The 20,000-nt window shown below is 52.9% G+C and overlaps 5 protein-coding genes across 16 annotated transcripts in view; 3 read left to right on the top strand and 2 right to left on the bottom strand.

Moving 5' to 3' along the window:
• xylb (xylulokinase homolog (H. influenzae)) overlaps positions 1-1,984 on the top strand; it is an 8,187-nt gene extending 6,203 nt beyond the window's left edge. For 3 of the 5 annotated variants that reach the window (XM_079360766.1, XM_079360765.1, XM_079360767.1), the window contains 8 exons: positions 120-235; positions 388-503; positions 640-713; positions 804-900; positions 987-1,045; positions 1,133-1,220; positions 1,318-1,412; positions 1,540-1,983. In XM_079360766.1, coding sequence (XP_079216892.1) covers positions 120-235; positions 388-503; positions 640-713; positions 804-900; positions 987-1,045; positions 1,133-1,220; positions 1,318-1,412; positions 1,540-1,608 — 714 coding nt within the window. In that variant the 3' untranslated portion in view covers positions 1,609-1,983. Of the gene's footprint in view, positions 1-119; positions 236-387; positions 504-639; positions 714-803; positions 901-986; positions 1,046-1,132; positions 1,221-1,317; positions 1,413-1,539 lie in introns of all 5 variants that reach the window. The other 2 variants (XM_079360764.1, XM_079360763.1) reach the window with 2 other exon arrangements.
• A 312-nt stretch (positions 1,985-2,296) lies between these two features.
• LOC306834682 (leucine-rich repeat-containing protein 14) lies at positions 2,297-5,509 on the top strand. Its single transcript, XM_079360762.1, has 3 exons — positions 2,297-2,696; positions 3,170-3,997; positions 4,169-5,509. The coding sequence occupies exons 1-3, from the start codon at positions 2,419-2,421 to the stop codon at positions 4,734-4,736; spliced, it is 1,674 nt and encodes a 557-aa protein (XP_079216888.1). The 5' UTR covers positions 2,297-2,418; the 3' UTR covers positions 4,737-5,509.
• A 527-nt stretch (positions 5,510-6,036) lies between these two features.
• On the bottom strand, positions 6,037-9,891 carry wdr97 (WD repeat domain 97). 2 transcript variants are annotated; one of them, XM_079360715.1, is made up of 12 exons: positions 9,727-9,891; positions 9,088-9,656; positions 8,899-9,014; positions 8,114-8,834; positions 7,895-8,043; positions 7,588-7,824; positions 7,420-7,510; positions 6,921-7,053; positions 6,712-6,806; positions 6,492-6,582; positions 6,285-6,419; positions 6,037-6,216 (listed from the first exon to the last, which is right to left on the bottom strand). In XM_079360715.1, the coding sequence occupies exons 1-12, from the start codon at positions 9,853-9,855 to the stop codon at positions 6,139-6,141; spliced, it is 2,544 nt and encodes an 847-aa protein (XP_079216841.1). In that variant the 5' UTR covers positions 9,856-9,891; the 3' UTR covers positions 6,037-6,138. The 2 variants fall into 2 exon arrangements, with proteins under 2 accessions (XP_079216841.1, XP_079216842.1); XM_079360716.1 differs by having other exon boundaries at positions 6,492-6,549.
• A 904-nt stretch (positions 9,892-10,795) lies between these two features.
• On the bottom strand, positions 10,796-18,293 carry dync2i1 (dynein 2 intermediate chain 1). The gene is given in 24 exon segments (XM_079360734.1): positions 10,796-11,051; positions 11,123-11,346; positions 11,429-11,560; positions 11,642-11,741; positions 11,938-11,998; positions 12,091-12,142; positions 12,244-12,305; positions 12,489-12,599; positions 12,835-12,991; positions 13,190-13,362; positions 13,482-13,611; positions 13,697-13,791; positions 14,000-14,111; positions 14,366-14,495; positions 14,618-14,714; positions 14,873-14,904; positions 14,907-15,091; positions 16,141-16,191; positions 16,284-16,322; positions 16,401-16,583; positions 16,885-16,952; positions 17,031-17,481; positions 17,717-17,770; positions 17,895-18,293. Coding segments are annotated over 24 exon segments (2,886 nt in total). The 5' UTR covers positions 17,910-18,293; the 3' UTR covers positions 10,796-10,879.
• Positions 17,782-20,000, top strand: part of esyt2b (extended synaptotagmin-like protein 2b) — a 19,054-nt gene continuing 16,835 nt past the window's right edge. For 4 of the 7 annotated variants that reach the window (XM_079360713.1, XM_079360712.1, XM_079360711.1 and 1 more), the window contains exon 1: positions 18,936-19,792. In XM_079360713.1, the coding sequence (XP_079216839.1) occupies positions 19,391-19,792 (402 nt within the window). In that variant the 5' untranslated portion in view covers positions 18,936-19,390. Of the gene's footprint in view, positions 17,802-18,749; positions 18,770-18,935; positions 19,793-20,000 lie in introns of those variants that run through there. The other 3 variants (XM_079360709.1, XM_079360710.1, XM_079360714.1) reach the window with 3 other exon arrangements.

The following is a 20,000-nucleotide window of genomic DNA, read 5'->3' as shown; positions in this document are numbered from 1 at the left end:
TGTGTGTGCGTGTGTGTGTGCGTGTGTGTGTGTGTGTGTGTGTGTGTGTGTGCGTGTGTGCGTGTGTGTGTGTGTGTGTGTGCGTGCGTGTGTGTGTGCGTGTGTGTGTGTGTGTGCAGGTGAGCCTGGGGACCAGTGACACGGTGTTTTTGTGGATCCAGCAGCCTCGTCCAGCTCTGGAGGGTCACGTCTTCTGCAACCCGGTTGATTGGCAGGCGTACATGGCTCTGCTGTGGTACACACACACACACACACACACACACACACACACACACACACACACACACAGACACAGACACACACACACAGACACACACACACAGACACACACACACACACAATAAATAAATAATAATAAATAATCACATGTGTGTTTTATCTCCACAGCTTTAAGAACGGGTCTCTGACGAGGGAGCGGATCAGGAACGAGTGTGCTGGAGGATCATGGGAACATTTTTCTGCCTCGCTGAGAGAAACGCCGCTCGGGAACAACGGACACATCGGTGAAGCTTCCTTCCTTCCTTCCTTCCTTCCTTCCTTCCTTCCTTCCTTCCTTCCTTCCTTCCTTCCTTCCTTCCTTCCTTCCTTCTTTTGTTTCTCTGATCCTACCTCCTTTACTTTCCTCCTCTCGTGTTTCAGGTTTGTATTTCGACACGATGGAGATCACGCCTCCTGCTGTCGGGGTTCATCGCTTTGACCGGGACGACCACGAGGTCAGGGCTCGAGAGATTCCATGTTTGTTTGTTTTGAAGTTTGTGGTGTGTCGTTCATGTTGTTCCTGCACCGCCTGTCCCGTCCTGCAGGTGTCCTCGCTGAGTCCTGAGGTGGAGGTGCGTGCGCTGGTGGAGGGTCAGTTCCTGTCCAGGAGGCTCCACGCCGAGAGGCTGGGCTATGCTATCAGTAAGACTCCGCCCACCTTTTTTTAAATGTTAGCGGTTAGCTTCTTTCTGTCGTCCTGATTTCAACACCGTCCTGTTCACTTTCAGTTCCAGGAACCAGAGTTTTGGCAACGGGGGGCGCTTCGTCGAACACAGAGATCCTGCAGGTCAGTCGTCCACGCCGTTTAGCGTTCGATCGGGTCGAGGATTTGAACCGTGTGGACTGATTGATTGACAGTTAGCGATGTGTTCAGGTTCTGTCCGACGTGTTCAACGCTCCGGTCTACACCATCGATCTGTCCAACTCAGCGTGCCTGGGGTCAGCGTACAGAGCTCTGCACGGTAACACGCCAAGCACATGCCAGGCACACGCCAAGCACACGCACACAGGGAGAATCAAAGACGGATCTGTGATCTGATTGGTCGTTCATGTTTTTAGGCCTCGCTGCAGAAAGTGGAGTTTGTTTTTTTGACGTGGTGAAAAAAGCACCGGAACCACAGCTGGTCGCCACGCCGCATCCTACAGCGAAGGAGGTACACACACACACACACACACACACACACACACACACACACACACACACACACACACACACACACACACACACAGAGATGTCATCAGGATCTAGATTATTAGTGTGAGTGTGTGTTTTTGTTTCAGGTGTACGATACGATGCTGAGACGCTTCGCCCGATTGGAGGAGAGAGTCCTGCAGAAGACACGCCCCTGAGCCAAAGTGACCAATCAGCTCAAAGGAAAACTAGAAGTTGAATCAGATTTTAAAAGATGAAGATCACTGATGAACATTCACACAGAATCTTGCAGAAATCAGAGCCGGCGTTTCTTTATTGAACTCGTTGAGGCGGACGACAGCAGACCGACCAATCAGAATGAAGTATTTAACATCTGATGCATTTTAAATGTTTCACTTTTCAGAAGGCTGTTTCTGTTCGCCTAACCTCGCTGCTCGCCATCCAGAAGCCCGACAGAGGTGCCGGTTAACTTCCAATAGCCCTGACAAGGAGCACCTGAGCAAGGCACCAGACCCCCACCCACCCTGACATCTCACATCAAGTCCTGTTAGTGTGTGTGTGTGTGTGTGTGTGTTAGTGTGTGTGTGTGTGTGTGTGTGTGTGTGTGTGTGTGTGTGTGTGTGTGTTGCAGGGTCTCATTTCCCCTCGTTGGATTAATAAAGTTGATTCTTCTCATGAACTCGTCTCGAGCTTCTTCACTCCACCATCATCAAACCCTGTAGTTCCACTCCCGCACATGAGGGGGCGACATGCCGCCATGAAAGCCCAGAGCCTGGCGGACTGTCCGTAGAAGAAGAAGAGGAGTGTAAACAGAGAGGCTGCGGGTTCATCATGTGTCACACTTTAATGTTTCCCCCTTTTTAAACCTCTGGAGGATCATTTGACGTTATTAAGACTTTACGAGTCCTGAAGCTAATCTTAGCTTCGTGCTACATCCGGGCCCTCGGCTGTTTTTGGAGAAGAAGTGGTCTCTTTGGTTCCTCTTGTGGTTCTGGATCGGGTCTGACATGGTGCCCCCCTTGGTGAGCCTGTGTGCCCGGGGAGTGGTGAGCGACCACAGCTCGTCCCCCTGCTGGCTCCGCTGGGTCCCCAGAGAGCTGTACGGGGCCCTGCTGGAGGCCTCCTTCTCCGGACACAGACCCCTGGCTGTGGGCGAGCTGGTCCAGAGGTGGCCGGACCGGAACCTGCGGGTCGGCGGTCCAAGGAAGCCGGGGCAGAGTGCTCCGAACCGGCTCTGCATCCAGGCTCTGTTACTGGCTGTAGTGAGAGGACTGTCGGACCGAAGGTCAGAGGTCACTCCTAATAAACCCTTTATTTATATATTTATACATTTGTTATAAATGTTGAACTTCACATCAAAAATAAACTAAAAATAAATGTTCAGATTATATAAACGGATTAAATAAGTCCTTTACAGACATGTAACTTATTATAACTTTAACTTTTATTTCTTATACTTTAAACTGTAATTATTATGTTTTTATCATGTTTATGTTTTATCTGTTTTTGTTTACCTTTGTGTCATGTCACATGTTTGAAATAAATCAAATCAAATGAAGAACAGAATAAACATCAGCCAATCAGAGAGGAGTTAAAAATATAATCATAACGTTCAGACTCTCTCTTGGACCAATCAGAGAGGAGCTCTGTAATCAGGTTCAGGTGTAAACAATAATAATAATAATAATATTATAAATAAGCGCAGGATCTCTGCTCACTTTGTTCAGAGTAACGTTGAAGACGCGTCTCTCTTTTCAGGTGTGCCCTGCAGGTCCTGGATCTATGTGGACTCCAGGGGGATGAAGGAGGGATGGGAGACCCCATGGGGGGCTGGTCTCTGACGGTAGCTCTGTGCACCATGGTGGTTCAGGCCGGAGCCGGAGCCCAGAGGGCGCAGAGGAGGGAGGGAGAGCGCGAGAGGAAACGCTTCTCGGCGCTGGAAAGAGAAAAGGACGTGAAACGAGAGAGAGGGCTTCGGAAGAGGGAGCCGAACGGGGACGAGCTCGAGGGGAACACAGAGTGGACCGGACCATGTGGGCCTCTGAGTGAGGAGGATCTGAGTCAAGGAGTCAGGAGGAGGATGGAGACGGAGAAGAGGAGAGAAACGTCTTCGGCGGCGGCGGGAGGAAGTCGGACGGAGACGCAGGAAAAAGAAGTGAGGAACGTGTTGGTGCACGTGAGAGCCGACCTTTTTGTTAACGCTCGCTCTTTGGAGCGTGTTCGTGCAGCTCTGAGCGCATCGGGACCTCTGAAGCTTCAGTGCAGGTACCTACGTGTGGAAGAGATCTCTGTGTCCAGCATCAAGACCCTCCTAGACCTCCTGCCCCCCCACGCTCTGCTGGGCATCGATGTCCGCTACAGCAGTCTCGGGGTGGCGGGCCTGGTGGAGCTGTTGCCTTTGCTCTCCGTCTTCCCTGCTCTGAGGTCTCTGCGCCTGCACTACTGCAACCTGGACTTCCGCAGAGACCACCCGGGTCAGGATGAGGCTCTGAGGGACTTGTCTCAGGGTCTGGCTCAGCTGCAGGAACTGCAGCGTCTCAGCCTCACGGCTCTGCGGCTGCCTGGACAGCTTCGTGTTCTGCTCAGGTACGACCTGTTTGAATCTGGGGAGGGGGGGGTCCAAACAAATCCAGGACCAGAATCTCATGTGTCCTTCATGACTGATGACATCATCAGCTCTCTGATTGGTCCTTTAGAAATGATGGAATCCTCTCCAGTGAATGTTTGATGAATAAATCTGAGTTTGTGTCTCTCCAGCTCGCTGCCCCGGCCTCTCCACATCCTGGAGCTGCCGTATTTGAGTCTGAGTCCGGCGGACCTGTCCTACCTGTCCTGCAGCCACCACGTGTCCTCGCTGCAGCAGCTGGATCTGAGCGAGAACCGTCTGGAGGAGAGCACGCTGCCCTCCGTCCGCCGCCTGCTCTCCCAGGCGTCAGCTACTCTTCAGCACCTTTCTCTGAGCGGCTGTGGCCTAACGGACGGCCTGCTGGTCCTCCTGCTGCCCTCCCTGGGGGGCTGCTGGGCCCTCAAGAGCTTAGCCCTGGCCCTGAACCCCCTCTCCATGGGGGGCCTCATGGACCTGGTGAGGATGGCGGTGAAGATGCCCTCCCTGCGTCACCTCCTGTACCCGAACCCTCTGGAGGACTACCAGCCCGGCCTGCCGGACCGGCCCTCCAGCGCTCAGCTCCTGGACTGGCCTCTGGGCGGGGCCTCGGAGATCAACATGACCAGCAGCCAGCTGAACCGGCTGCTGAAGGACAGCGGACGCTCCGGCCTCTTCCTCACCTGCGACCTGCTCAACTACGACAAAGACTTGGTGGACTAACGTCTGCTCCTTCAGCTCGCCGCCACGAGCCAGAGAGACGCCGCTTCCTTTCTGCTTCCTGGAGTTCAGTCCGAGCAGCCGTGAAGAATCAGAATCTGGACTTTAATGAGCACGAGGTTGGTGCCGCCGTGTTTCTGCTCGTCGCCATGGTAACAACAGCGCTAGTTCACTGAGACCAGAGCGCTCCAAGACTGAGACCATACAGACCCCATCGGGTGTTTCGGGGGGGCGTGTCCCTCACTTAGACCGCCACACGGGGGAGACTGAGTCGGGTCACACCTGGAGTTTCCTTCTTTTCAATTTGGATAAAGTTTGAACTATTTAAAACTCATCATGGCGTCCGTGTCGTGGCGTCCGTGTCGTGGCGTCCGTGTCGTGGCGTCCCTGTCATGGCGTTCCTGTCATGGCGTCAGGTCCACAGTGAATGTTCAGGAACATCGCCCCCTGTGGGTGAAACTCTTCTCTGCCTTAAAAACTCAACATGAAGACATCCATCTATTTCCTGTTCAGGGTCACAGGGGGCGGAGCTTTCATTGGGTGAGAGACGGGGTTACATCCTGTTCACCAGCCAATCACAGAGCAGACAAGTAACCAGCAGAGAACCCACGCCATGAGAGGCTCCTGTCAGACAGGGATTCAAACCAGCAACCTCCTCACTGAGAGAGGACACTGTGTAATTTTTGTTTCTGAAGAAGAAAAATGACTCTTTGAAATATTTCTGTTTTTATTGACTGAAAAAGAAAAAAACACGTCTGGATGAATTCTGTGTGTAAAGTTGTTTTTGATGAATATTATATAAATATAATATATAATATTTATATATTATATTTATATATTATATATTATATTATATTTATATAATATATTATATAAATATAATATATTATATATATATATTATATATTATATTTGTCCGACTCTTTTTCAATATCTTAAAGAATCTGAATCATGAAATCATCGTGCAGAATAAATCCTCAACAAGCAACGCGTCCTTTCAAAATAAAACTCTCAGTAAGACGTCTGTAGTACTCCACGACGGGGGGGGGGGGGGGGTTTGAGGATGTGGACTTGGTGTGTCTGGTGTGGGTGGAGCTATCTGAGGAGGGGCGGGGCCTCAGAGGAGGGGGTGGGGCCGGCAAGGGGGGGGGGTTGGTGTGGGTGGAGCTATCTGAGGAGGGGTGGGGCCTGCGGGGGGGTGTGGGTGGAGCTATCTGAGGAGGGGCGGGGCCTCAGAGGAGGGGGCCGATAGGGGGGGTTTGGTGTGGGTGGAGCTATCTGAGGAGGCTACAGATGAGACAGGTGAGACAGGTGAGAGCTTTAATCAGATCAACAGGACTCGCCTCCTCCGCTCTGACCACGGCGCTCTTGGGTTGGACCTTTGGACCGGGCCTCTCCTCGACCCTCAACAGGGTCTTTGGTTTGGACTTTGTCTCTTGGTTCGGGGGGGGTCCGTGGGGTCAGAGGAGTCTCCTAAATGGATCTGAAAGCAGAGACTTGTATGACTATTGAAAGACGGGGACCTGACCCATTCCTGGTTCTGACTCAGACCTTTAGGTGAAGACGTGACCCGTATAAGAACTCCATGTAGTGATGGAACGCCTCCCTCCTGGTTTCCTGTGAGCTCGCAGCTTTCTCTCTCCTGCACCTGAGCGAGCCCTGGATCAGTGCCGACAGGTCCGAGTCCTGCAGCAGAGGACACATTGAGCTCAGGACTGGATGGTTCTGACCCGCTGACACCAGCTGAGCTCTCCTCACCGTCTGGCTCCACCAGGCTGGGCTGAGCAGCTCCTCCTCTCTGTGCACTCCCTGGATCCTGTCAACAACAACAACTCTGATTGGCTCCCTGCTGTCAACAACAACAACTCTGATTGGCTCCCAGCCATCAACAACAACAACTCTGATTGGCTCCCAGCTATCAACAACAACAACTCTGATTGGCTCCCAGCTTTGTGTCTCTGCTTTAAATAAATCTTACTCTCTTTTGCTGCTCGGTTCTTGGTTCTGGTTCTGGTTCTGGTTCTGGATGGCAGGAAAGTCCGACACTCGCTTGGCACGGGGAGTGTAAAGAAGCTGTGGAGACATTTATACAGGGTCAGGACCAGGTCAGGGTCAGGACCAGGTCTGAGTCAGTACCAGGTCTGAGTCAGGACCAGGTCTGAGTCAGAACCAGGAATGGGTCAGTACCAGGTCTTGGTAGAAGTGGGGCAGGTACTCGGCACAGTCCATCTTATACAGATCTCCTCTCACAGCCAGGAACAGTTCTCCTCCGAATCCACCGGAGCACACACACCTGGACTCTGCGTTCAGCTGCAGCGTGCTGCACCACACACACACACACACACACACACACACAGAGACACACACACACACACACACACACACACACACACACACACACACACACACACACACACACACACACACACACACACACACACACAGAGACACACACACACACACGTGTGCACGCACACAGAGACACACACACACACACACACACACACACACACACGCACACAGAGACACACACACGCACACAGAGACACACACAGACACACACACACACACACACACAGTGCTGCTTCACATCGTGTAATGTGTGTGTGTGTGTGTGTGTGTGTGTGTGTGTGTGTGTGTGTGTGTGTGTGTGTGTGTGTGTGTGCGCTGATCCAGCTGCGCCGACCTGAGAAGTTGGTTCTTCTGGTTCCAGACCCGCACAGTCCGGTCCAGACTGCTGGACACAAACACATCCAGATCTGCACACGCACACAAACCTGCCAGACAGAAAGCAGCGAGTCGTTCAAACGGGTCATCACACCTGGACTCGCACCCCACCTGGACCTTCATGGACCTGTGATGTGGTCTAGGTGACCCTCTGGGGACGGCTCCTCAGCCTGACTCTGGTCCAGGAGGTTTCGCTGCAGCAGCTTGAAGGTGCCGGTGCTGGGCTCCTGGAGGGTCAGGACCAGACGGGACCCGAGAGCTGCCAGGTGGACCGGAGGCTGAGAGCAGGGTAGACTGATCTGCTGTCTGAGACTCTCCTGGACCAAAGGGTTAACTCTCCACACCACCAGAGTCCGGTCCTCCCCTGGGGGGGCCAGAAGGTTACCATGGAGACAGGGACCAAACAGAGCCGGTCTCTGGGGGTCCAGTGTTACCTGCTGTGAGCAGGTATCCTTGCTCGGGGTAAACGTGCATGGCGGTGACTCTCTGTCCGCCGTGCGCCGGCATCCTGCACGTGACTTTCCCGTCACTGAACCTCAGAGCGCTCACGCAGCCTCCGGTCTGTCCGAGCAGGATCAAGAACCTGCAGGACGGGTCAGAACCATGAAGGGATGAAGAGCACTCATGACGACTGAAAGAGAAGAAGTTCTCACGTGTCGTCGGCATCATGAAGCGACGTCTTCTTCCTCCTGCTGCTTCCTCTGCCGTCCTGCAGACTCCTCCACTCCTGCACGCCGTCCTGCGCCTCCCGCACGCAGCCGAACAGAACCAGGCAGCACGCCGGCCCGGGGACGCACAGACTCTCAGCCTCCTCTTTAGACAGGTGGGGGTTGTAGTGCCAGGGTCCCTGGCCCCGCCCCTCCCACTCCTGCATCAGAGAGGCTGGTCTGCTCAGCGTGTTAGCTTGGAGCAGCGTGCCCGTCTCAGTCAGAACTAACAGAACCTCTTTCTGCAGGCAGTGATCTGCACACAGAACCTTCTGCTCCGCCCGGAACCAGGTCAGCAACGCTCCGCTTTCTGCAGACACCAGCCAGATGTCCCTGTCGCCGCTGACACACAGGACTCTGGTGGGGAAGGGAGCAGGACAGGAAGTGACCAGGATTTGTCTCAGCGGTTGGTTTTGGGCCCGGTCCGGTGCGCAGTGGAGCGTGTACAGGTTCCTCATGGACCACAGATCCGCTCCCCGCTGACAGAAGGAGAAGAAAGTGTCTCCCTGTCTCGTGCCCCCGATGCACATGGGAGGGTGTCCCTGCTCTGTGGGGACACGCTGAACCGCACCGCCGTCTTCAACGTCCCAGCAGCAGATCGAACAGTCGTGAGCGGCGGCCAGCAGCAGGTCGAGGGCGGGGCAGAAGAAGAGCGAGGTCACGACACCTGAGACGGAGAGAAGGTCAGACATCACGTCTCATCTTAAAGGGACAGGAAGCTGAACCGTTACCTCCTTCAAGAGCTGCACGCTGGTCCCACTCAGGACCCCAGACCTGAATGGACTTTTCCCCGGACGCAGTAATCAGACAGTCCAGGCGAGCGCAGAACGCCACGGCGGTAATATCTCTGAAACACATCGAGTTACATTCACACGTCATCGTTTAAAAACATGCACGCTGACCATGAACATGACACGCACCCTGAGCACAGGTCCGCCTTGTGCTCCAGAACCTTCCCCGCCTCGAGGTCGACCACGGTCAGCACGCGCCCGCACACCACGAAGGCCCTGTGAGGCGTCCCGCAGCGTGGAGCAGCCAACGCCATGTGAGTGAAGCTGCGGCGCTGCAGCCCGTCCTCCACCTTCAGCCTGCATCTCATGAGCAGCACCGACCACACGCACACGTTCCCCGCGCCCGCCGTCACCAGCTCTGCAGAGTGCTCGGCGGCCTCACACACTCGTATGTCCGGGGCGTCGCGAGCGGCCTCCAGGGGGCGTAACTTCACGTCTAAGAGTGTGAAGACGGGCCCCGGACCCCAGCCGACGAGCCGATCAGGGATCTTGGTTTGGACGAGGCCGGTGAAGGTGAGCCGAGCCGAGGCCGTCTGCTGGACGCCATCTTGTGTGTAGAAGCAAACGGAGTGGTCGGCGTGGAGGCTGATGAACGCCGCAGCAGCTTCAGAGTACATCATGAAGCGGACAGGACTGTGACAGGAGAAGTGCTGCCGGAGATGGAGACCATGAGTGAACACATCAGGGTCTCTCCGGGACTTCTGGAGGAAGAGGAAGGATGAAGGTGAGAGCTCTGACACCTGTCATCATGGTCATCGTCACGCAGACACGTCTTACCTGTCCTTTGAAGGTCTCTTCTCCTTGTGTCCCCCCTGTGGTTGTTGCATGTCCTTCAGATTGTAGTCCCCGATCAGGACTGGGGAGGACTACTGTCGTACCGGGTACCACCATCGCCATCACTGTCTTCAGCGCCGCCCCCTCCTCCTCCCCCCCCTGTGGAGGCAGATACAGGAACAAACACTGACTCAGGGAGGAAGTGTTTCTTTCCACAGGTCGGTCATGAGATCTTTGATGCCCCCCTGAGACCCTGAGAGGGTCTGCACCCCCCCCCCCCCCCCCCCCCCCCCCCCCCCACTTTGAGTCCTGCAAAGCTGTCTGCAGAGACTAAAGGATGCTTGCTCATGTATACTTGAATACAAACGGGGCGCTGTGGCCTAGTGGTTAGTGTGAGTGCACCATGTTCGTGTCTTCAAAATAAAAGCCTGAGGCGCGTGCACGGTAAACGGTTTAAATCAGTGCTATTAAACAAAGGCAGCTTGTTCTCTCACCTTGAAGCTTCCTCCTCAGCTCACCTGCAGAAGTTACACAGCACGTGCCAACTTCCCAGCATCACGTGCTCATGACCCCGGAGGTCAGAGCCCCTCTTTACGTTCACTCAGCTCTAAATGAAAGCAAAGTTTGTTACCGAGCCGCAGCGGCCCTCGCGTTGCTATGGTCACGGGTCGCTCGGCAACTTTCCCCGCGTTGCTATGGTTACGGGTCGCTCGGCAACTTTCCCCGCGTTGCTATGGTTACGGGTCGCTCGGCAACTTTCCCCGCGTTGCTATGGTTACGGGTCGCTCGACTCACGCAGCAAAATATCAGGCCGATGTTTTCTAAATGTTGATGTTTGAATATATTTAAAGTCGTCACGTGTTGCTTCCGGTCTCTCTCGCTCCTGGATGTGGTCTTCCTTTAAACTCGATGGTCCAGATGAAGTGGGCTACATTAAACTCAAAGAAAGCGAGCAGCAGCCTCAGCCAATCATAGTTCAGGATTTTGGGTGCGGCCAATCAGATTGGCCCTGGCTCCGCCCCTCTGACGTTTTAACCCAGTGTTAATCAAAGACAGCAGATCAGAGTGTGAGCAGTTTATTTTGATATAAAACGATCAGGTACAAATGTCTGAATCACATGACGTGAGCGAGTCAGGTGATCAAACATCAGAAGGCGTCGCCCATCAGACTCTCTAACTTCTCCTCTTCTGCCATCAAGGGAACAGTCAGCTTTCTGGACAAATACAGCATTTCTATTTTCCCTGACTCGTGTGCCAGTCCGATTCCTGAGTACGTGTTGTGTGGTCCAGAGTCTCCAAACATGGCCGCCGCCGTCACCCTGAGGAGAGAACACAACGTTTACACGGGACAGCAGCCGGCGAGGAGAATCCAGCGGCTGCGTGCTGCTACCTGTCAGCGTGAATGTGCTCTGTCAGCACGGGCGCCGACTCGCCGCTCATCAGGTCCCACACGTGCAGCTGAGACGCTGCGTCCAGGACACAGAAGACGGCCGCTCTGCTCCTGCTCCACTGCAGCCACACCACGGGTTCACCTGCTGGACCGCTGGTCCACTGGGCCACCGGCTGCTCACGACTCACCGCGTGCAGCCTGATGCTGCCGTCACTGCAACCCACCTGCAGGAGACCAATCAAAAGGCTGTCCGTGTCACATGACATTCAGTGAGTCACGGCGCTCCGACACAAGGCGTTCTCTCACCAGGAACAGATGGGACACAAACGGACTGAAGCTGACGGAGGTGACGTCGACGGGTCGGACTCCAGCCTCCCGACACCTGTAAAACTTTGGAGGAGCCTTCAGGCCGTGACTCGTCCCGTGAGCGACCCGACCCTTCACAGAGAGCAGGGTGAGCACGCACACATGCAGCGAGCTCTCACACATCATCAGAGGTTAAAAACACAACCAGCTCACCACGTTGGTGCCGATGAAGAAATGATTGCAGTCTGTTGGGAGGAACTTTAAAAGTCGTGTCTGGACCGGTGCCGTGTTCAGAGCGTCCTGAGGCGACACCCTGAAAAACCAGAGAGGGAGGAGAAGAGCAAAGCAGAGGCCTGACGTCACCACACAGGAGAGCACGGACGAGTACGGACGCCGAGCAGGACGCCGAGCAGGACGCCGAGCAGGACGCCGAGCAGGACGCCGAGCAGGACGCCGAGCAGGACGCCGAGCTGAGGCTCCTCACATGCTGGGTGTTTTATCAATCTCACCTCTCAGCGGCGAGGAGCGAGGAGCTGTGAAGAAGCTTGACTCTGCCTCCAGGTCTGAGCCCTGCAGGAGAGAGAGAGAGAGAGAGAGAGAGAGAGACGTCTGGGACACGGGACAGGACAACAGGGACGTGTGGGGAATCAGGACTGGCTTACCGAGGTCTGTCGGGGAGCCCGCCTCGTCGGCTTTTGGGAGTTCCACTACCACCTAAAGGACCCGGAGAGCAAGTCAGCTGCAACAGTAAAAACAACAACAACCCCCCCCCACCTGTTGCCCCCCCCCGAGATGTAGTCTACTGCTCAACATACCCAGAAGTTTAAAAGCCCACTTTCATCCAGAGAAGCCAACTGGAAGGACGATCCTGCCGACTCTATGAAACAGAAAAACAGATTAAACATTAAAGGAGCAGTCTGTAGCTCCGCCCCCTAGTGTTTAAAATGAGTACTGCAGTCTAAACTCAGAGGCTTTTTAGCTCGGGTACAATCACTTCTATCTGAAGCAGTTCAGGAAAAGCTCTTCAAGACTCTGACCCCCCCTGTTGATCAAGGCTTACCTTCCTCAGATGCCAGAAGGGGGACGTCTGGTCTCCAGCCTCCTGCAGCGGAGGGGACGACCTCGACAGACGTCACCGCTGAGAGATGACCAGAGCTGGACAACACTGAGTCTGTGAGGACACGAAGACAGAGGAGTGTGTGTGTGTGTGTGTGTGTGTGTGTGTGTGTGTGTGTGTGTGTGTGTGTGTCCGTCAGCACCATGACTAAAACATATTGATTTAAATCTGAGGTGAATTCAGTCTTTACTCTTAGTCACATGGGTTAGTCTCTATCCATCTATCTATCTATCAGACAGTTTCTGGGGGGGTTGGGTCAGAGTCAGGGGGGGGGGGTTCTGTTTGGTACCAGTGGAGAATGTGGGCTGTCTGAAGGTCCAGTCTCCTGGGGTCCTGCAGGGATGGATGGTGGCGTGCTCCCTCAGGTCCCACAGCAGCACAGAGCCGACACACGTGCCTGCAAACACCAGCGACGCCTTTCCAGGGCTGAAGCAGCAGCAGAGGATCTGCAGGAGGGGGGGCGGGACAACCGGTCAGCGTCTGTACGCTCACCCGTCACTGCAGGCTGGAGCTGATCCCAGCTAACATCAGGGTCTCCAGCCAATCACAGGGCTGACATAAAGAGACACGCCTACAGACTGAGTCAGCAGGTAACCAGCACGCCGTGTAACGTTCATGTCAGAGGAGACGGACGAAGACGTCACCTGGGACTCGTAGACGAGGACTTGTTGCGGTCTGGACGGCTCTCGGATGTTCCAGACGCAGACGATGGAGGAGCCGTCGTGGCGTCCAGGACTGGGCTCGGCGGGCGGGTCGTGGACTGACATCATCGTGTGTCTCTGGACCTGAGAGAAGTGCAGCAGCCTGATGTGGCGACCTGCGAATGTCAAAACCAAACGGATCAATCCAGGAGGAGAACGGCCGGTGACATCACTATGTCAGAGTTAAGATGGTGTGAGGACGAGGTCAGAGGGACGATGATGTCATGGCGTTTACCGTGAAGAAAAGGCAGCTTGGTGTTGAGTCGTGACGCTCCGTCGCTGAAAGAGGGCGTGTCACCAGGAGGCTCCAGCGTTCGCTGAGACTTCTTCTCAGCGTGATCCTCTTCCAGCAGAACCAGCACCACCTTCAGACGCAGACACACACACGCGGTCACGTGGGGAAGAAACCAGTCAAACCAGTCAAACCAGTCAGAAACACGCTGGACCAACCTGCGAGGCCGAGCGCAGGAACGCCGCCAGACGCTGCGAGTCGTACTTTAATTCACTCGAGGGTTTCTCCTGTGCTTCCTGGGAGACGTTAGGATCTGCACACACACACACACACACACACACACACACACACACACACACACACACACACACACACACACACACACACACACACACACACACACACACACACACACACACACACACACACACACACACACACACACACACACACACACCAGCTGTTATGGTTGTGTGTGTGTTTCAGAGATGACTCTGTGAGTCTGTCTCTCTCTGTCTCACCTCCACAGGCTCCTCTGTCCTCCGGAGGATGCTGCGTCCACTTGTCACACACGTCCGTCTCCTCCGTCTGGACGTCTCTGTCTGCGTTATCTTCATTACACTGAGCGTAGGCCTGACAGAACACACACACACACACACACACACACACACACACACACACACACACACACACACACACACACACACACACACACACACACACACACACACACACACACACACACACACACACACACACACACACACACACACACACACACACACTCAGGCTGCAGGTATGATCTGACACAGAGGGGACAGAGGACACAGGGGACACAGAGGACAGAGGGGACACAGGGGACACAGGGGACACAGAGGACAGCTGACCTGCTTGGTGTTTGCAGCTCCAAAGTGTCTGATGTACATGTGGTACTCATTGAGGGGGGGCAGATCCAGCAGGGAGAAGGTCTGGGACGAGTCCAGCTCGATCAGGCGCAGAAGCTCTGTGCTGCGTTTCCTGTGTTCAAAGAAAACAAGTCAAGAAGTTTGATTCAAACACACACAGAGACTGAGGGGTCTCGGGTCCTCAAGGGTCCTCGGGTCCTGAGGGGTCTCGGGTCCTGAGGGGTCTCAACGTACTTCTGTTTGGTGGAAACTTTCCTGCTGACTTCACGTTGCTTAGCGGCCACAAAGTCGATGAACTTCCCTCGCTGGGACTCTTTCCTCTCCTCAGGTCCTGTCAACAGAGCAGAGGCAGATCAGGACCTTACAAAGTCCAGGGACCTTGGGGGGGGGGGGTCTGGTCCTGCCCCGTCAAATGTCTCTGATTGGAAGCCAAATCCACCAATCAGGCACTGAGCAGAGACGTGGTCTCTGTGCAGGTGTGAGGCGTACCTGTGGACCTGCTGGGCTCCTGGTCTCTGCTCCATCGTCTCTGGACTGAACCGTCCCCGCTCTCTCGTTCTCTTCATCCATCGCTCTCTGAATCGCTTCCATCTCTCTTCTCCTCTGAGCCGTGAGCTCCTCCCCCTCCTCGCCCTCGCCGGCGTGTCGGGGCTCCTTCTCGTCCTCGTCAGCACTCTCCTCCATGTCCTCGAAGTCGTCCTCGTAGTCCTTCAGAGACAAACACACGGTATGCGCGGTCAGGCGGGGTGACGGCTGTGCGCACGAGCGTGAGAATGATCAAACGGGTGAAGCTCTGGATACTCACCGCTTTCTTTGAATGGATCAAAGCGTGAAAAGGTAACACAGTGAGTGAATCAAAGTCAACACACCACACACACACACACACACACACACACACACACACACACACACACACACACACACACACACATGACACACACACACACACACACACACACACATAGATGAGGATGACACACACACACACACACACACACACATAGATGAGGATGACACACACACACACACACACACATAGATGAGGATGACACACACACACACACACACACACATAGATGAGGATCTGACACACACACACACACACACACACACACACAGATGAGGATGACACACACACACACACACACACATAGATGAGGATGACACACACACACACACACACACACACACACAGATGAGGATGACACACACACACACACATAGATGAGGATGACACACACACACACAAACATGACACACACACACACACACACACGAGGATGACACACACACACACAAACATGACACACACACACACACATAGATGAGGATGACACACACACACACACGAGGATGACACACACACACACAAACATGACACACACACACACACACACACACACATAGATGAGGATGACACACACACACACGAGGATGACACACACACAAACATACACACACACACACACACACACACACATAGATGAGGATGACACACACACACACACACATAGATGAGGATGACACACACACACACAAACATGAAACACACACACACACACACACATAGATGAGGATGACACACACACACACACATAGATGAGGATGACACACACACACACAAACATGAAACACACACACACACACACACATAGATGAGGATGACACACACACACACACACGAGGATGACACACACACACACACACACACACACGAGGATGACACACACACATCACTCTGCTGGTCACATGATTACCTCAAAGTCGTCTTCATATTCCTGCTCAGCTGGATCTTCATCATGGACGACCTTCAGAGAGACGGACGTTAATGTCTCTACACAGCTCACAGCTGATTGGTCCTTTCAAACACTTATTGATGGATATCAATCAAACATCTTACAGGCTCCTCTGCGTCTCCTGCATGAGCAGCTGCTTCGTCCTGGATCACACACAGAGATGATCGGTGAGGTCGACATGAAGACGAGCTAACAGGTGAGCAGCGTTCACAGCGACTCACCTCCGTGCGCTCACGTTTCTCGCTCCGGTCTTTGTCTTCCTCCTCCGCTCTCTCTCGCTGCCTTCGTCTCTCTCGCTCTTTGTCCTGCTCGGCTCGCTCTCTGTCCCCGCCGTGACGCCTGACCTCTTCACCCCTCGGACCGCCACGCTCCCTGGACTCCCCGTCGTACTTTCTCTTTTCATCCTGGAGAAGAGGACAACGTGAGGCGAAGGACTTTGACACGAGCTGTTGGAGCTGATGAGCTTTGGGATTTAGCTCACGAGTCGTTGGCTGGTGTTTGTTTAATTATTGGACCTTTTTCTTTATTCTGAATATATTCTGGGTCACAGCTCAGGTGATATAAGTTCGAGGCCTCAGGTTTGTTTTCCTTTAAAACCAACAAAACAACATGCGTACAATCAAAGCCCCCATGATGCATCAGTGCTCTTTGATTATTTGTGTTTTTCCAGACAGCCTCCACGAGTCTCTGAGACTGAAGGTGTACCTGGTGTCCTCTCTCTCCATGTCTCCTCTCTCTCTCCTCTCGGTGTCGTCTCTGCTCCTCTCCGGGTTCTGAGGACAGACAGACAAGATGAAGATAGAAATAAAGGTCCTTTAAAGACGTGCGGCTGGACACAGCTGCTGTCTCACCTCTGGACTCTGGATGCTTCCTGTGTTTCTCTCGTCTGTCTTCATGATGCTTCTTCTTCTCTTGTTCACGCGACGTCTCCGTCACACCTCGCTCTCCCCCGTGCCTCCTTCTCTCCCATTCTGGTCTCCTCTTCTCTCTCTCCTCGTGGTGTTGTCCCTCTCTCTCCTCCCTCTCTCGGTGTCTCTCCCTGTCCTTTTCCCTGCCGTGCTTCTCCTCTCTGTCTCGCCTCTTGTCTCTGTAGTCTATCGTGTCTCTTTCCCTCCTCTTCTCTCTCTCCTCTCTTCTGTCACGTGAGCCCTCTTTATGTCTCTCTCTGTCCCTGCGATGGTCTCTCTCTCCTCTCGACTCCTTCTCCGGCTCTCTGTGACGTCGCTCTGTTGATTCCCCTCCACGCCGCTTCCTCTCAGGATCTTCTCGCCTCCTGACGTATTCATCGCCACGTCCTTCCTCCTGAAGAAATAATAAGACAACCTTATCGTCCCATTTCAATAAAGACAGATTCACATCCCTCCGCTGGCTGCTGGAGGTCAGAGGTCAGGTTAGGACCTGATGGGTCAGTTTTATTTTTGTGGGCTTATATTGATTTTGTGGAGAGAACAAAGTCTGATATCTTTCTTATTTCTCTGTTCGATCTGTAGAGACAGATGCAGTTATCAAACACGTGTGGTAAAGATTCAAATCGTACCCGGATGTGTTTCCTCAGGTCAGCTGGCCTCCACGTGTCCTCTTTGCTCAGTTTCTACAGAAACAAGTTGTTTTTAGTGTTCAGAGTGAGTAAACAACAACAAACATATATTTATCTTTGACAACAAACTGAACTCATGCAGGTGAGCTAAAACCCCGGATGTGTTGAAGGCAGTTACCTTGTCGCTGTGCATCTTCTCCTCCGTGCCTCTTTAACTCTCGCGTCGTGTTTTAAACGGTCTTTATTTTCTTGTATTTTAGTAACGACGCCTCCATGATGGTTTAACTACTGACGCGCATGCGCAGTTTACGGAAACCAAGGAGAGCGCGTCACTTCAGCTTGACAACAGGCTGCTTAATCAACTGCAGAGCAATCGCTGAATCAACAGCCAGTTGCCGTGGTAACAGTCAACGTATTTACGGCTATAGCTGAATAATATTGACGTCACATCAGTTAAGTCGTTTGTAGTTTCATCGAAATAACCAACCTTCAGATTCATGATAACGACTTTAGAGCTCATTACTCTATAAAAAATAAATGCAGCATGGCGCTTAAAATGAATCCTGTTTGTTTTGTTGGGGATTATTTATGTTGATATTTATTAAAAACAACTCACTTGTCTGTTGATCGATTTCTCTGTGTTCTTCATCACACTCTTTCGGCGGTGTTTTTTTTTAAGTAGAGTTCCCGTTCAAATCCTCTATTGACATTTAATAAAATCATCTTATGATTGATTGAAGCCTGAAAAAAACCTAAAACCAGCCTCCCTAATACTCGTGACTATAAAACATTTGATTCGGCACATAAACGGCTTTAAAAACGGAGAAACAGGCGAAGATACAAGTCTGTGTCCATCAATGAACTACCTATCCCATAATAGTCGTTGTTATAGTGTTTATATTAATAAAAGTGTTTCATTATACAGTAGCTTCTGTTATATTTATTGCAGTATAGCAAGGTTATTAATACATTTCGTGTTAGCTTAACTTACAAAATTATCCTGCGGTAACTGCGAGCTTCACCAATCAGAGACGTCGCTTTGACACCATGATCGTGGGTAATGTAGTTCTTTGCTCCGAGAAGGTAAATAAACCAGGTTTCTCTCTCTAAACGAGGTTAATATCAGGAGCATGAACCATCGTTTCACACTCAGGGAGCTCACGGTCAGTCTACCTGTGATCATAACACGTTATGGCGTATTATCAAATCCGCTATGGAGTAAATGAATGGGATTTTTTACACTTTAGTCCTATTATATCCATATCATGCTCTTTTTTAATACGTTTAACATTCTCATGTTTGTCTGACCGTACAATGAACTAAAAACTACCTTTCTTTACCGTAATAATAACAAGCTGTGATTCCTCTTATTGAACACCAGGTGGCGCCATTTATTGTTTAATCTTCAGGCTTGGGTCAGCACAGGGAGCGCGTGCGGTGCATGATCCCCGCGCGTGTTCCTTGATGATTGTGTTGATGTGTGCAGAGGCGGAGCAGGCTGCAGTCTGCATGCTGCTCCACACTCCCAGTCTGTGTGTGAGCTGAAGGAGTCCATGCTAACGGGTCCTGGGGAGGCAATGGGCTGGTGTGCAGGTGAGCCGACGTGAAACCAGGACAGGCGTTACCCAGACCCAGCCTGCCCCTCATCTGAACAGTGTAAAGAGGGACTGCGACATGTCAAGAGACAGCATGACAGATGTCCGAGGAGCCCACTGTCAACCTGCGAGTCCTGCTCCACCTAAAGAGAATGGACTCTCAGCGTCGAGTCCGGTTCCGCCGAACTTCAGCCAGCCCTCCGCGGGGGACAGACCCGAGGACACCCTGCTGTCCTCCACCAGCGAGCTCAGCCACACCTGGCTGCACTTTGCAAAAACCTTTGTTCTTATCTTCCCCATTTACGCGCTGGGATACTTGGAGTTCAGTTTCAGCTGGCTACTGGTCGGACTGGTTCTGTTCTACTGGTGGAGGAGAATCCGAGGAGGGAAACACAGCAGGCTGAACCGAGCTGTCGCCTTCTTCGAGCAGGAGGAGAGGAGTGTGAAGCAAAGTGTGAGCACCTCGGATCTACCACCATGGGTAAGAAGAAGGCTCTGAACTACATGCAGCCATGACAGTACACACACACACACACACACACACACACACACACACACACACACACGCACTTTTATTTACTCATGTTGAAGTTTCCAGGGAAAAAACAATCAGCTGACAGGAGCAGAGTTGAGCTGTAAAGCTGTGATGATGGAGCAGCTGTCTCCCCCCCCCCCCCCCCCCCCAGTGA

This window comes from Symphodus melops (genome assembly GCF_947650265.1).
Source record: "Symphodus melops genome assembly, chromosome: 14".
Lineage (NCBI taxonomy): Eukaryota > Metazoa > Chordata > Actinopteri > Labriformes > Labridae > Symphodus > Symphodus melops.
This window is presented reverse-complemented; position numbering and strand designations above follow the sequence as displayed.